Below are 17209 nucleotides of genomic sequence, written 5' to 3'. Positions count from 1 at the left end.
AATTTAAGAATAATAAAGACAATTGTTGTATAATTTATATCAGTTTGAAAACTATCCAGCTTATGCAATGGATTGGTTAATTATTTATTTATTTATTTATTTATTTATTTATTTATTATTTATTTTTAAAAAGATTTTATTTATTCATAAAGACAGAGAGAGAGAGAGAGAGAGAGAAGCAGAGATACAGGCAGAGACAGGCAGAGGGAGAAGCAGGCTCCATGCAGGGTGTCTGACGTGGGACTCCATCCTAGGTCTCCGGGATCACGCCCTGGACTGAAGGCAGTGCTAAACCGCTGAGCCACCCGGGCTGCCCAGATTTGTTGATTTTTATAAGTCATTTGCATAATCTTGGGTATTTCACAACCAAAAGGTGTGTAGTATATAAATAACATGGTGCATGGGCACCTGATGGCTCAATTGGTGAAGCGTCTGACTTTGGCTCAAGTCATGATTTTCAGGGTCCAGGGATCGAGCCCCACTTTGGGCTCTCTCCTTGGGTAGGGGGGAGTCTGCTTATCCTTCTCCTTCTGCCTCTCCCCCTGCTCAGCACGCACTCTCTCTCTCTCAAATGAATAAATAAAATCTTCAAAAAGATAACATTGTGTCCTATAATTATGAAGAGCAATCTACCCTTAGTAAAATTTAAATATTAGTTTCTCTGTATGTTAAGGGGATGGAATGGGTACAGAATAACCTGTGTGAGAGCCCTGGAGCGCACACTTGCTCAGCTTGCTGTGGTAAGTGGGCAAAAGGTTAAGGCATCAGTTCATTTCCCAGTATCTACTGAACAGTGGCTTTCTTTGTGTTGTTTCACTTGTTAGAGCAATATAGCAAGTGTTATTGAGAGGTAAAACAAAGCAAGTCTTACATCAGACACTGATAGCTTTTTAAAAAGTTGGAATGGGATGTTATTGGATGTTCCAAAGAGTATATTGATAGTACATTTTTATGGAAACCACTGCTTCAGAGTAAACTATATTGGAAATCAAATGAACATTATCCATCAGTGATGCTCAAATAAATATAAATAAATATTATATGTCTGGTGCACCAGTTTTAGAGAATAATGTTGTGGCATGAGGGAATGATTAAAAAATTTTTTTTGTAGGAAATTTCTAGCCATAGATTTATTTTTCTTAGCTACTTTATTAGTATAGATTTTATTTTCTATATATACAAACTTTTTATTCATTGGACATAACTTTAAGTATAACATTAAAGGGAAACCAGCTAAGTACAGAATGCTTTCAGACACATGAAATGTTATTTAAGTCCTTTCCTATAATGGCCATGGAGTATTTCTTTTTCTTTTTTTCTTTCTTTTTTTTTTTTTTTGGAGTATTTCTTGAGCATCCATACAGAATAGATCTTGAACAGCTGCATGGAGCACACAGAAGTCATGATTCCTGCCTCTGTGAAGTAGCTTGAATAAAGTCTTTCATCTAAAGATCTCACTGTTTATCTATTTCATGAATCCCTCATCACATCTCTGAAGGGCTCATTCAGTTTAATACAGTTCAACTTTGTGGTTCAGAGCTCTAGAAATTGGTATTGTAACTTACAATGCACAAAAAAAGATTAGTTTAAGTAATTTCAGAAATTTTATAAAGAATTAGATAAAATCCACTCTAAAATGATTTTTTTGGGCAAAGATTTAGAATGTTAAGTAGGGATTCTAATTCAAGCCTAACTAGATATATTGATTTTAAGTAAATTATGTATCCTCTTAGATGCCCAATTTCTCAACAAGACCTAACAGAGTTAAGATAAATAAATCTGTTGAAATGCTTGTCAGGTTCATTTGTTTTATATAAATTTTGAGTGCTGTCATTCTACCTTCTTAGTCCCACTCATAATCTGAGGCTCATAATGTATCCCATGATCTGTATGAAATGTTCTGCAACCACTTAAGCAGTAATTAAACTGAATAAGTCAGCTAATTACATCATTTAGATGTAATTTTTTAATATCAGATGATCTTTTCCTCACCTAGGAATTAAATCACACATTGACATTTATTTGGTAGTAACCATGTGTTACCTCCCATTTATGTTACCTACTTCTTATTCGAATCCAGATATTATGAGTTTTTATTTGTTTGAATCTGCATAAAAATTAATGTGTGCCTTATGTGTATGGAATAAATTTCTGGTACTTTTGTTTTTCATGACTTTGGAGTGTCCACACATATGTTTTCTTCCAGTAGTGGAAATGGTCAAATTTGACTGTAATTTTACAAAGGAACTTACTTATTATATTAAAACCACCTGGTCATAATCTTAAAAATCTGGTTCTTTTTTTTTTCCTCCCCTGAGGAAAAGTGAAGAACCAGAAAAATTTTTATTTAGACATTTCTAACTCAGAATGGCAAAAACACAAAAGGAATTTGGATGTTATACATTTGATATAGAATAGTGTAGGTGGCATTTATTTGTGCAGTCAGTGAACATTATTTTTTTTTTAAGGTTTATTTATTTATTCATGAGAAACACACAGAGAGAGAGGCAGAAACATGGGCAGAGGGAGAAGCAGGCTCCATGCAGAAAGCCCAATGTGGGACTCGATCCTATACTCTGGGATCATGCCCTGAGCCAAAGGCAGATGTGTAACCGCTGAGCTACCCAGGCGTCCCTGTCAGTGAACATTATTAACATCAACTAAATGCTAGCTTCTTTCCAATAGTCTGGAGGCACTGTGATTGGAAAAAAAGGATAAGATCCGTACTTGATGGAGTTTATACTCAGTAAACAGATAAAATATATTTAAACCAGACAGTAACAACATAATGAGGATTATGAATAAATGGGGGTGATGTGAGAGAGTAACTGGATGAAGGGTGAGCTGCTTTGTATACAATGATTAAATAAAACCTCTTAGAGGGATACAAAGACCTGAAGGATAAGAAGTGCCTAGATTGTGGTCTCTAAATCTCATTTCTCTCTGAATGGAATCAGAGTTTCTTAGAAAACTAGTTTACTGAATATCTGGAATAGAAACTGTAAAAGGCAACAAAGAAACTATCAAAGTTTATTGGGGTCATGATGTGGAACCAACTGGGAGGGACTCTTTACTGACCACAGGTGTAACAATTAGAGAATTAAAAGAGTAGTGAGTGCAATAAATTGAAACATATCCCTTATTTAAAATATATGAGTTCATAATGTTACTTTAAAATTCATCATTCATGTTTGGGCAAAACTGAACAATCATATACTTATCTTACCTTTCTTGTAGTAACTGTACCTTAGGATAACCAAATAGCTCAGGAGAGGAAGCTCTTTAAAAAATAATTCCAGCTAGGATGCCTGGGTAGCTCCATGATTGAGCATATGCCTTTGGCTCAGGGCGTGACCCTGGGCCCAGGGATCCAATCTCACATCAGGTTCCCTGCAAGGAGCCTGCTTCTCCCTCTGTCTATGTCTGTGCCTCTCTCTGTGTGTCTCTTATGAATAAATTTAAAAATATTTAAAAAAAAAAGAATTCCAGCTAATGCAGAAAGAATGATGAGCTATTCTATTTTGATGAAATTAAAATACTTAGGCAATGAATTTTTGATATTTTCCTGTATATAATTTTGAATATTTTGGGTTAGGAAATTTAAAAATCAGCTTAAAGCAGGGTGGTGAGAGTTCAGAAGGTAGAAATGGGGGGCGATAGGACGATACTTCATGCAAATAGCAGTATGAAGGAGGTACAGAGGTGAAAAAGTACTGTACAAATTCAGGTAAGACTTAGTAATTGGGCTTCTCAAAGTACAAGGTATATAAATGGAAGTATTGTGAATATGCAGTTTTATGTGAGTTCTTAGAATACACAGTACTTTGAAATAGTAAAATCCAACTATTGCCAAGCTTAGGAGGAACTTGAGATTTATAGGAGCTTCTTTACAGTTCCTGCTACCCTTTAGGTTCGTTGAAATAATGATAAATAGAAGCGTTCAACAATGCATTTAATTCAACAATGGATTTAATGCCATTTTGATTTGGCAGAGACCTTAATAGGAGGGTGCCGTATAATAGAATACAGCATTGATTTCACTTGGGCAGTCTCTGCTTAAAGTAGGCAGTCTGTTAATTAATGTGATTGTTTTTCATCTCAGCATTTGATTTATTCTGTTTGAAGTTGCATGTCGAGATGAGTATCCTAAAGTATATGATTTCTAATCCAGTACATTGAATGGGGGACCACATATATTCCCATATGAAAGTAATACATTCTGTGTTCAGAGTGAGTAGTTTAACCTCACTAGCCAATAAAATAGTCTTCTCTGTTCAAATCCTGATACCCACTGTACCTATTGAAGATAAATATTGTTTTTTTTTTCACATTCATGTTGTATGGATAACAATAAGTGGGCATATTTCTTTGTAAAATTAATTTCTTTATTGAAATGATTTGTGCCATGGTATTATTTGAAAAGAAAAAAAAGCCCTTAAAATCTGTCTTGAATCAAAATGACTAATATGGAATAGTTAGCACCAAGGTTTGTTCATTAATCTTATTTTATTTTATTTTATTTTTTTTTTTGTTCATTAATTTTATAAGTGAATGTGTATCTGTCTGCTCCAAACTGAATTTGTTGGTTGTTGCCTTTCATAAGATGAGAGTATGGATTTAGAAATGCAGTACATGCCACAGCAGAAGAATGGTGGGAAATTGAGTTGTCAAGCTGTGTAATCAGAGCTCTGTGGAGTGGACAGATGTGTTCCCTATGATATTCCAGAGGTCTTTTGTTTTTATAGCTGGTCAGGTAGTGTGAAGTGAAAAGCATATCAACTAAGTTTCAATTTTTTCATTCTTAGACTCCCCCTTTCCTAAAAATGGAAATGAGAGAGGATTGTGACAATAATGAAACAAGTTACAATGTTCTACCATTTATCATTGGTCCTTCTGAATTAAATTTACATTTGGAAAGAGGAGATTTGGAGCAATGTATTTTAAGGAAAAGAGCTTCTTTCGTGGCACAGTACTTATTTTTATAAAATATACGTATATACATATTTTTTTTAACAGGGTATCCAGAAGTTGGCTAGTCAATATCTGAAGAGAGATTGGCCTGGAATAAAAGCTGATGATCGGATTGATTACAGGTAACTTAGTTAATAGATCTTGCTTATTTTCTCTAAAACTGTTTTCGTTTAGAGCCATGTCACATGTAGATAATGTAGACTTCAGTATTTTAAAAAATTACTTTTCATTGCTATGTTTTTAGACATAATTTCAAAATTATCAGATGTTAATGTTCTACAACATATGTAAGTCATACTTATAAAATAGTTTCCTTATGTATTAAGCCAAGATTGTGTTTTGCTTAATTGATTAATTTACTCACATATAGAATTTAAAGAGGGTAGATGACAATGGAACGTGAATTGTTTCCTTGGTGATCTACAGATGAAACACATTATTGCAACAATAATGAAACAAGATGATAGTGTTCTGTCATGTTCTGTAATTCTATATTTGGAAAGATGGAATTTTGTGAGCCTACAGAAAAGAGTTTCTAAGTTTTACACACACACACACACACACACACACACACACACACACACACACAGAACAGGGTATCCAAAAATTGGCTAGTCAGTATCCCACATACAGATTTTAAAGAAGATAGATGACAGTGGAAATTAATTGTGTCTTCAGTGACCTACAGATATGTTTAAAGTATTTGTAATTATTTGTAATTTTGTGTAGGATTTGATGTCCTTTTTTTTTTTTTTGAAGTTAATATGGAAGTGTTTATTGGCTTTTATGATCAAAACTGTCCTTAGTATAAGGGAACCAGAACTCAAAGACAAGATTTCAGAGTTTGCAGTTAAAACTAATGCCCATGACACAATAGCAGAGAATCCAGGATAATTAAGAATTCAGTATTCAGGTGTATGGCTTGGAATCTGAATATGAAATCATGTTTGCTGTATTGTCAGTGAAGAGTGACATCATCAGATAAATTCTTAACAACATTAGAAAACTGAAAGATAGGGATGCCTGGGTGGCTCAGTGGTTGAACATCTGCCTTTGACTCAGGGCCTGATCCCGTGGTCCTGGGATCGAGTCCCATATTGGGCTCCCTGCATGGAGCCTACTTCTCCCTCTCTCTCTGTCTCTGCCTCTTTCACTCTGTGTCTCTCATGAATAAATAAATAAAATCTTTAAAAAATAAATAAATAAAAAGAAGACTGAAAGATAAATAAACTATAATAATTCTTCACAGTTGCAGGACTGACTGATAGCATGGAAAGTGGCTTCATCAACTATAAGTAATAGATGTGTATAATTGCAATATAGACTACTAAAGCAAAACAGGAAACTAAAAAAGCTAGAGATTTTCTTGTGGACTTTCCAGTATCTTTAAAATTCCACTAAGAGGGGAGGAGATGAAATTGTAAGCAAAAGAGAAAGTGGAGCAAAAACCTTGAGTGAGAGAATGTTAAATAGTTTAGATTACTAGCATGAAGAAATCCTGACTAAGGAAGAGATTACTGGCTGGAGAATAAAGAAGTACACCAGTTTATAGATAGGCTATTTTCTAAACTTGTTTGAAATTCAGGATTAAGGTTACCAAAGAAGTAAGGAGAGCTCTGCTCTCTGGCTAGCTTATACAGCCTTATTTCTAAAAGTATGTTAAGCCAGCTTTTACTAAATATTTACTAAATACCAGATACCATGCTAGGAACTTCACCTTAATCTCATGATAATGAAAACAACCCTGCAAGGTACATATAATCATCCTTTTTTTATACATTAGGAAACTAACTCTTGGGTTATATACTTTATTATTCAAGGTCACAGCTATTTAAACAATCATTGATTCATTCTTTATTCATGAGGTAGATGTAAAATATATAGTACTATATACTAGCTGTTAAAGTATATTTTAGGATCAAAATGTGAAGTGTGGTGCCTGTGCTTACTGAAGTTACAGGAGATAGCTACTATAAATAGCTATGGTATTGTGATAGGAGTGGAGAGGCAAATTAGGACTGAAGAGGAAACCAAGGCTTCTAGATCTGAGTCGTAAAGAATATACAGGAGTTTGCCAAGGCTGGGCATAAGGAATTCTAAGCAAAAGTATCACCTTAAAGGCATGGAGGCATGAGAAAATATGGATGTTAGGTAACTGAACAGTCCACCTGGCTGGTGTGAAGTGTGTGGGTTGGAGGGTGAGAGGAGAAGTGGACCCAGAGAATACATAGACAGGCATCAGGAAATACTTTGCATATCAGACAGAGTTTATTTTCTTACTCAGAAGATAATGGTAGCATTGAAAAATTTCCACGAGAGGAAATACATGTTAGCTTGACTTTTAGTAGTATGAAGGTGGTTTAAAGATATGTGAAGAAGAATTTGGAAAGGATAAAATTGCAGGAATTTAATTACTCTTTGTCTCTTATTTGAAAAATGAAAATTAGCAGTAGAAATTAGGTTGTAGGGACGATTTCAGTAGATCTTTAGGGAGATGGAAACTAGAGGACTTAAAATTGATTGGCAGAGTTTTGTTTTTTGTGTCTATCATATTTGTTCTGAGATGAACTATAAACAGTTTCTATAACTGTCAAACTAGAAATTAGTTTTCTCAGTATCTAAAATAGCTCTTGTAACATAGAAAGCACGTGGTAAATATTTAGTGAATGAAGAATGAAATTAGAGAGAGGGAGAGGAAGGACTATAGAAAGACCCCAAGGTTTGGTTTTTGTTGTTTTTAATTTTATTTAAATTTAATTAATTAACATATAGTGTATTATTAGTTTCAGATGTAGAGTTGAGTTATTCATCAGTTGCCTGTAACACCCAGTGCTCATTACATCCTTGCCCTCCTTAATTCCTATCACTCTGTTACCTCATCCCCCCCCAACCCTGCTCCCCCTAGCAACCTTCAGTTTGTTTCCCATAGTTAAGAGTTTCTTATGGTTTGTCTCCTCTGATTTCATCTTACTTTATTTTTCCCTCCCTTCCCCTGTGATCCTCTATTTTGTTTCTTAAATTCCACATATGAGTGTAATCATATAATTGTCTTTCTCTAATTGACTTATTTTGTTTAGTATAATACTCTGTAGTTCTACTCACATCATTCCAATGGTAAAATTTCATTTTTTTTTTATTGCTGAGTCCCCTGTCCCCTCAACCCCTAGGTTTATAAATTTAGGTAGCTAAGAGGGTAATAGTGGCCTTGTGAAAAAGATAATCGAAAGATCAAGATCGAGGGTGAGAATGGCAATTGCCAATTTTTTGTTTATTAGGAGTTTATTTTGGTTCTAGTTGTTTTAAATTTCTCTTTTAACTTTTTTTGTATTTATATTTGTATTTGTACTTTAAAAATTCTTATCAAAGTAATGCATGTGCAACAGAGTATAAAGTGCTGCCTCATCTTCTTTCCCAAGCCTCTCTCATTCACATTGCTGTTCCCTTAGAGTAAGTACTGTTAAAAGCACATGACCCTTCCATTTCTTTCCTGTGGGACACATACATAAGCACAAACAGTTTTGTTCTTCTTAACAGAACTGGAATTACTCTATACATATACTTCTGTAACTCCCTCCACCACTCCACTCTACCCTACCCACACTTAAAAGTCTGTTTTAGACCTTTCATACCAGTACATTCAGGTACTCCATTCTTTTAAATGTTTGTGTTAGTATTATAGTATGGGTGGACTATAGTTTTGTTACCCATTTTTTGTTGGTAATTATTGAGTTTCTTACTATTGCAAATAATGCTTTAGTGGATAACTCATGTTTGCATATAGTTACATCTTTGTGTACTAGGAAAGTATATCTACAGGGTAAATTTTTTTTTTTAGTGTAAATTCTTAAGGGGGGAAATGCGAGGTCAAGGGTTTATACATTTAAATTCTGACATTGAAAAAAAATAAATTCTGACATTGTAAATTATACTTCATAAACTGTGTATCAATGTATTTTACACTTGTTCTAGTTGATTAGAATTTTCATTTTTTACTGAAAGAACATGTGATTAGTCTTCTAAAATATTTGTTAGTCTGATGAAACATACACTATTTAATGGCATTAAACCACCCCCATTTGCCTTAAAACTAAACAACGGTGACACTACTTTCTCTTGGATCTTTTTCTTTAGTCTTTTAGGACAAGTTTTCAGCTCTTAGTCTGTTCTGGCTGTTAAAACAAAATACCACAGACTGGATGGCTTTTAAGTAAAAATTTATTTCTCATCTTTCTGGTGGTCAGGGGGCTGAGACCAGCCTGGTTTCTGGGGAAGTCTCTCTTCTGAATTGTAGGATTTTCAACTTATATTGTGTCATTACATGGTGGAAGAGGTTTGGGAGCTCTGTGGGGTCTCTTTCAAAAGGGCACTAATCTACCTTATGGCCTAATCACCTCCCAAAAGCCTCACCTCCTAATATCATCATCTTTGGGGGTTAGGATTTCCACATGCAAATTTTTGGGGGGACATTCAAACTATAGCAAGTCCTTTCTATATAAGCATTTCTCAAAGTTCCCTTAGCTCTCTAGTGACTTTTTAAAGTAATCTTATATGTCTTTTTTCTGTCTTTATATATTGTCTATAAACTAGTAATGATTGTATGTTTTTTATTAACTCGTCAGCTTAGGAATCAAAAAGTCAACTACCTCCAAATTTGACTTCTTCCTAGATCTTGTCCTGTCTTAGGAATCTTAAGCAGCTACTTCTCTGCCTATGATCTCTTCCTTTCATTATTTCAGTTAGGTACAGTACCACCAACTCCCTTTGTAAAATAGGCCTAGTGTAACTCCCCTGCTTGAATATTACCTATATTTCTTCTTGCCAGTGGGATGAAAATTTTAAATTAATTAATATTTATTTATTTGAGAGAGAACATGAGTAGAGAGGGAGGGGCAGAGGGCAAAGGAGAGAGAGAATCTTAAGCAGGCTCCACACTATGCTTGATCTCAGTCTCACGACCCTAGATCATGACCTGAGCTAAAATTAAGAGTTGCACACTTAACTAACTGTGCCATCCAGGTGCCCCCCCTCCCAAGGTATTTTTTAAAAGCCATGAAGAAACCTGGCACCAGATTACCTTTCTCTCCTCATCTTTGGCCATTTCTCCTTTCCTTAATCCTTAGTTCCCTCACCTATGGGTACCTCAAGCTGCTGTTGTATTGCAGTTCTTACCATACCTTGACTGGACTGAAATCAGTCATCCTCCCTGTCCTTACCTCTGTTACCTGCAGTTAGGATATTGTCCCTTCTTTTTTTTTTTTTTTTTAAATACATTTTTACTTTTATTTATTTTTTATTTTTTATTTTTAATTTATTTATGATAGTCACAGAGAGAGAGAGAGAAACAGGCAGAGACACAGGCAGAGGGAGAAGCAGGCTCCATGCACCGGGAGCCCGACGTGGGATTCGATCCTGGGTCTCCAGGATCGCGCCCTGGGCCAAAGGCAGGCGCCAAACCGCTGTGCCACCCAGGGATCCCGATATTGTCCCTTCTTATTAGCGAGAGCAGCACTATATGAACACTTACTTCTTAAAAACTATATTTTCTCCTTTCTCTTACTTACTGTATAAATTAATCTTAAATTATGAGCTTATGTATCACGTTTCTAGAGTTTTCTTGATGTACAGTGTTATATTTTTAGGTCTAGGGAAGATGTATGGTTTTGTTAATTTTTTTTTTTTTACTTTTTATTTTGAAATAGTTGTGGATTCACGTGCAGTTGTAAAAAGTAATACCAAGAGCTATCATATACTCTTCACCTAGTTCTCCCAGTGGTAATACCTTACATAACTATAATACAATATTACAACCAGGAAACTTATATTAATAAAATCCACCGATCTAATTCAGAATACACCAGTTTTACATGCACTCATTTGTGTGTGTACATATTAAATTCTGTGCAGTTTATCACATATGTAGATTTGTGTGACCACCACCACAGTCAAAATAAATTGAATTGTTTCTTAATTATGATTCTTCCTGATAAATTTTTCTCTGTTTTCCATTGTGATATCTGTATGGGAGATATGCCAGCATGATTTTAGGTGGTATATGGATAAACATTTTTTAAAATTTTACTAATTATAACTTAACTATTATGTCAAGTATCATTTGTTTTTCAGTTAGAGTGCGAAGTTATAAAGTATCATTTTAATTTAAAAGCTGAGTCATTTTAACAGAAAAAGGTAAGAAAACATTACTGCAGGAGATACTGAGGCAAAAATCATGTTAGATGAACACAGGGGACTTAGGATATACAAAGCTCAGTACCTTTATTAGAGTGAAGAGATACCTCTTTTTTGTTAAGATTATTACTGAGACCAAGAGCAATCTTCTATCAGCAGCAGAGCAGAGGTTTGAGAGCCTGACAAATCTGGGTTCACATCTAGGCCATGTAATTCCCTCCTCTTTCCTCCACTAAATACGTATGGAGTGCCTGCTGTACCAGGTGCTCCGGATACAAGAGTGAACAAAACAAAGCTTCTGCTGCATGGAGCCTACATTCTAATGAGAGAAGACAAGACAAACATATAAATTCTTAAACATTGTATACTGGTGATAAGGACAGTAAGCATAGTAAGGAGAATATAGCATAGTGGGAAGTGGTGGCACTGCAGTGGCTGTATTGTGTAGAGAATAGACTTTAGGGAAACGAGCAAAAGCAAGAGATGCTGTTACCATAATCCAAGCACAAGATAATATTGTCCAAATCAGGATAGTAGCAGTGGAGGAGACAGACAATAATCAGATTCCATTATATTTTTAAAGTCTACTGAACAGGATTTTGGGGTAGATCAAATGAAGGATGTGAAAGAAAAAGGAAAATCAGTGATGACTCTAGGGTTTCTGGTTTGAGCAACTAGAGGGTTTGAGTGACTATCAGTGAGATGGAAAGAATTAACAAATTTTAGGGAAATCAAGAATTTGGTTTTGGACACTATAGTTTTAAGATGCCTACTAAATGTCCAAGTTGGATATGTTAATAGGCAGTTGTAGGTTAGGAAAGATGTCTAGGCTGGAAATAGAAATTCAGGAATAGTATATTGGCAGTATTTAAAGCCATGCGCCTCAATGAGTATATCTAAAGAGTGAGTGTAGTTAGAAAAGAGAAGCCTGGGGACTAACTTTGGGGGCACTCCAGCATTTACAGGGCAGTGAGATGAAGAGGAATCAACAAAGGACATTATTAAAGAGTGGCTAGTGAGAAAGAAATAGACTAAGAGAGTGATGTCTTGGAAGCTGAGGGAGGAAAGCATTTCAAGAAGGATAATCTAGATCAGTTCTGCTGATAAATTGAATGACAGGACCAAAGCTTGAATTGACTACTGAGTTATCCATAAGGAGATATTTGATGACCTTGACAAGCAATTTCTGAAGAATGGTGGAGGCTTAAGGGCTTATTTAAATTAATCAAAAGAGACCAGGAATGGAGCATCTGGATGGTTCAGTTGGTTAAATGTCCAACTCTTGATTTCAGGTCCTGATCTCAGGGTCCTAGATCAAGCTCTGCATGGGCTTGGTACTGGGCATGGAACCTGCTTAAGTTTCTCTCTCTCTCTCTCTCTCTCTCTCTCTCTCTCTCTCTCTCTCTCCCCCTCCACCTTCTCTCCCTCTCTCCCCTCCCCTCTCCCTCTCTCTCCCTATCCTCTTATTCTCTCCATCTTCTGACCCTCCCCCAATCCCAGCTTCCTCACCCTCACTAATGCATGTTCTCTCCCCCCCTCTCAAAAATAATAATAATAATTTTTTAAAAGACCAGGAGCATGGGATGCCTGGGTGGCTCAGCAGCTTAGCGCCTGCCTTCAGCCCAGGGCATGATCCTGGAGTCCTGGGATCAAGTCCCACATCAGGCTTCCTGCATGGAGCATGCTTATCTCTCTGCCTGTGTCTCTGCCTCTCTGTGTCTCTCATGGATACATAAAAAATAAAATCTTAAAAAAAAAGACCAGGAACAGAAGAATTTTACAATAATTTCAGACAGTTCTTTCAAGGAATTTTGCTATTAAAGGAACAGGCACTAGTGTGGTAGCTGGGGAGAATTGGAGGAGTATTTTGTTTTTTGTTTTCGCAGGTGGGAGATGTTATAGCATATTTAGAGATCCATCCAGTAGAGAGGGAAAAGTTGATGTTGAGAAAGCACAATTACTGGATTGCTATTCTTTTTTTAAAAAATATTTTATTCATGAGAGACACAGAGAGAGCGAGAGGCAGAGAAACAGGCAGAGGGAGAAGCAGGCTCCATGCAGTGCACTCAATATGGGACTCCATCCTGGGTCTCCAGGATTACACCCTGGGCTGAAGGTGGCGCTAAACCGCCTAGCCACCCGGGCTGCCCTGGATTGCTATTCTTGAGTGAATTATAGAGTGTAGTATAAATGTGAAAGGTTGGCCTTCAGAGCACAGGAGTTCATCCAGGTAAAGAGCCGATAAAGTGCATGGGTGGAGAAGCGGGGAGATTGGTAGATGTGTGGGACCATATGGGCATTGTCTTCTGGTAGCTTCATTATCAGCTGAAAGTGTAGTCATATTAGAAGTTTGAAATGAGAGGAAAAGGTGGGAAATAATTACGTAGAAGATGGAGAGAATAAGAGGATTTAGGGGAGTATAAGTAGAATTGCTGGGTAGCACTTAGGGGTTACTAGAGTTTTTTTAGACATCAATTTAAAGTGAGACCAAGGCAACATGATTATGGTTTTCTCCAGTAATGTAATCTCTGCTACACAGAGATAGGTACGGTATAAACAGAATTTTGGATTTAACCAAAATTGAAATTTGTAGATTAGAACGATGAAAAGACAGAGGGGCCAGAATCATAAGGGTATATAAAGGGAGTGATTATAGTGGTAGACCATGAAATTTAGGTTGGATAAGGAGCTGAGAAGGGAAATTATGAGAGATGCTAAGAGACAGTGGGAAGGAGAGTAGGATAAAAATTAGTGAAAGAGAATAAAGGGGAAAGGAGGAAAAATGAATGGGAAATATCAGAAAGGGTGACAGAACATGAGAGACTCCTAACTCTGAGAAGCGAACAAGGGGTGGTGGAAAGGGAGGTGGGCGGGGGGTAGGGGTGACTGGGTGACGGGCATTGAGGAGGGCACTTGATGGGATGAGCACTGGGTGTTATGCTATATGTTGGCAAATTGAACTCTAATAAAAAAATTTAAAAAGTTAAAAAAATAAGAGATTAAAAAAAAAAAAAAGAATGGATTGTAGGTTCTAGTAGAGTTTGAATACTTATTGGAGTCAGAATCCTAAAAGGAATAAGTAGAAACAGAAGGTCAGGGCTTAGATGATTCATTTGGGATTACAGCAGAAGGGTAGTTATTGGTAATGGCAAAGTCTAAATTATGACCATAGAAGTACTATTTCCTGGTGAATAGCCTTGGAAAAATTCTACAACCTCTCCAAGCCTTACTTTTCTCCTTTGAAAAATGGAGATAATGCCTATTTTACAAAGTTGACATGAGGATTAAATGATAACGTAAATTTAAAAATACATGGCATAGTGTTTAGTATGTGACAGATATTTAAAAGAATTTACTTCCTTTCTTTCATAATTTTGAGCCTCATTTCCTGACCTGAGCAAAATAGCAGAATACCATATGCATCAAAATTATGTATATGAAGTCTAGTGAAAAATTTTTTTAAATTAGAAATCATTCTATACCCATTATTATTTTTCCTCAGAATGAAAAATACTACCATTGCAGCTATCACTATTATGTTAAACACTTACATTTCTTTTTTTTTTTAACACTTACATTTCTATTATAATTCTGCTTCTGTATTTATTCATTTAAACAATCTGTGCCAAAGGCTTTCATATCATTTGCATTTACTGCCAAAATAGCCACGTGAGGTATGTAGTGCTTGGTATTTTCGTTATTTTCTCCATTTGCCAGTTGAGGAAATGAAAGTAGAGTGAAGTATCCTCCTACATATGATTATATTGGCTGACCTAGAACTTGAACCCGAGTTTTCTGATTAACTGGTAACTGAATTCTGTTTTTTTTCGTGGTGTGTCATTATTAGAGATATGCTTGCCTACTGTAGATCTGCCAATCTCTAAAGATCTCTTTTTAAACTGTACAAGGAAAGAATTTTTCTTTTTATTGTACAATCCTCATAATGTATGTATCCATTCATTTTTTTCATGTAACAAATACTTAATGTAACTTTTCTGAATGTTAGGCCATGTGTTTAGGCCCTAGAAATATGGTAGTGAGAAAAACATGTACCCTTAACCTTCAGGAAATTTTCACAATAGTGAGAGGGATACACATTAACTAACCATTACATAAAAATATTTATAATTGAAGGAAAAATGCTGGAGCCATGTGAACGAGTAACAGAGAGGGACTTAATTGAGTCTGTGAGTTGGGTTGGTGGTGATCATGAAAGACCTCTCTAAGGAGGTTACAATTAAGCTGAGATTTGAAGGATGAACAGCAGTCAGCAAGGCAAAGAGGTAAAAGTGGGTGCTAGTTAAGGGGAGAGCCTGGATGAAGGGATCCTTCCTTCATTCTTTCCATCCCCCTTAACCCTCCTTCCTTCCTATCACAATTCATAGTGGTTCTTTCTCATTTTTATTATGATTTTAAAATGTATTTTAAATGTAAATTAATAGTTATGAAGCATCGTACTGAAGTTTTTTTTCTGCATTTTCTGAGAAAATCAATTATTTGAACTGCTTAGGAGGCCTGTGGTGAGTTTACATCTTAGGTTCCATCAGTTGTCATGCAATAAGGCCATGGAAGATACTAATTTTGCTGTTCTTTTTTTTCCAGCTTTACTGAAAAATAATGGACATGTGTCATTCTGTAACTTTAAAATGTACAGTGTGATGGTTTGATTTATATATATTATGAAATGGTTACCATTATAGGTTTAGTTAACATCCATTATCTCATTTTCTTTTTTTCATTATCATATTCATTTTGCTTTTATGCTGACAGTTTTTGCTGGCACAACACACTGAATCTTTTTCCAAAGGGAATGTGATACTCTTCTGCTTAAATGAATATTTCCATCTAAAGTGATTCATTCATTCATTACAAAAACTAATTGATTATATAAGTTAATCATTTCCTTGGTTGAAAAATACAGTCACAAGGTTTTTTTTAGTTCTAAGTAGGATGGGGACCCAGGCAATTTTTCTTTTTCTTGTTTTTACTTTATCATCCATTTCATCCACTGACCCACTGCTTGCATTTTTTTTCCCCACTGCTTGCATTTATGTAACCCAAGGTACCTACTATAGTAGCAGTCTATAATAGAAAATCCACGTGGCATAAGAAGAAAATCTCAAGAGATGAATGTTATAATCTATCAGTGCAAGTATTTCATTTTTAAAAATAAAATACCAGGGACACCTGGGTGGCTCAGCGGTTGAGCATCTGCCTTTGGCTCAGGGCATGATCCTGGAGTACTGGGATTAAGTCCTGCATCAGGCTTCCTGCATGGAGCCTGCTTCTCCCTCTGCCTGTGTTTCTGCCTCTCTCTCTGTGTGTCTCTCATGAATAAATAAATAAATAATCTTAAAAAAAAAAGCCAGAAACACACACACACAAAATACCATCCATTGTTATGAAAAGTTATAAAATATGTTTAATCTGTATAGGTGCATACTAGAACTGACTAAGGTGTTTAGCAAAATAGAAAAGAAGCTTTGAAAGGGACAGTGACTACAAAAAGCAAAGGATGAATAATTCTTTGACTCTAAGAAGAGATTGCTGAGCACATTTATCAAGCAAAGGTGTTGGAACTTGCTTGGAATGATTCCAAGTGACAATGTGATGCTGGCTAAGCATTATTACAACATAGAAAACAGATGTAGAACAATGATACCATAGACTTCTTTTGTTAGAGAAATAGACTTCTCAAGCACATAAGCAGTTGTTCATTATTTTTTTCCCAGCCATAGCAGTTTATGTAAGAAAGTAATATGATGTAGTTGAAAGAGAATGTACTTTAGAGGTACCCAGCCTTCATCTTAGTTCTGCCACACTCGTGTGATCTAGAGGGATTCTCTAAATCTCTCTGAGCCTCAGTTACCCATCTCTAAAATTAGGAAAATATCTTTTAGAAAAGTTTTTAAAAGATAGATTTATTTATCTTGGGAAGAGAGAATGGGAGAGTAGCAGGGGGAAAAAGAATTTGAAGTAGACACCATGCTGAGTGCAGAGCCTGACACAGGGCTTGATCTCACAACCCTGAGATTATCACCTGAGCCCAAAC

At 35.8% G+C, this 17209-nt stretch overlaps 1 protein-coding gene across 5 annotated transcripts in view; it reads left to right on the top strand.

Moving 5' to 3' along the window:
- FCHSD2 (FCH and double SH3 domains 2) overlaps positions 1–17209 on the top strand; it is a 309076-nt gene that overhangs the window by 124243 nt on the left and 167624 nt on the right. For all 5 annotated transcript variants that reach the window (XM_026010537.2, XM_072727353.1, XM_026010536.2 and 2 more), the window contains exon 4: positions 5017–5093. In XM_026010537.2, coding sequence (XP_025866322.2) covers positions 5017–5093 — 77 coding nt within the window. The remainder of the gene's footprint in view (positions 1–5016; positions 5094–17209) is intronic.

Source organism: Vulpes vulpes, chromosome 11 (genome assembly GCF_048418805.1).
Source record: "Vulpes vulpes isolate BD-2025 chromosome 11, VulVul3, whole genome shotgun sequence".
NCBI lineage: Eukaryota > Metazoa > Chordata > Mammalia > Carnivora > Canidae > Vulpes > Vulpes vulpes.
The sequence above is the reverse complement of the archived record's forward strand: the minus strand, read 5'-3'. Positions and strand labels throughout refer to the sequence as shown.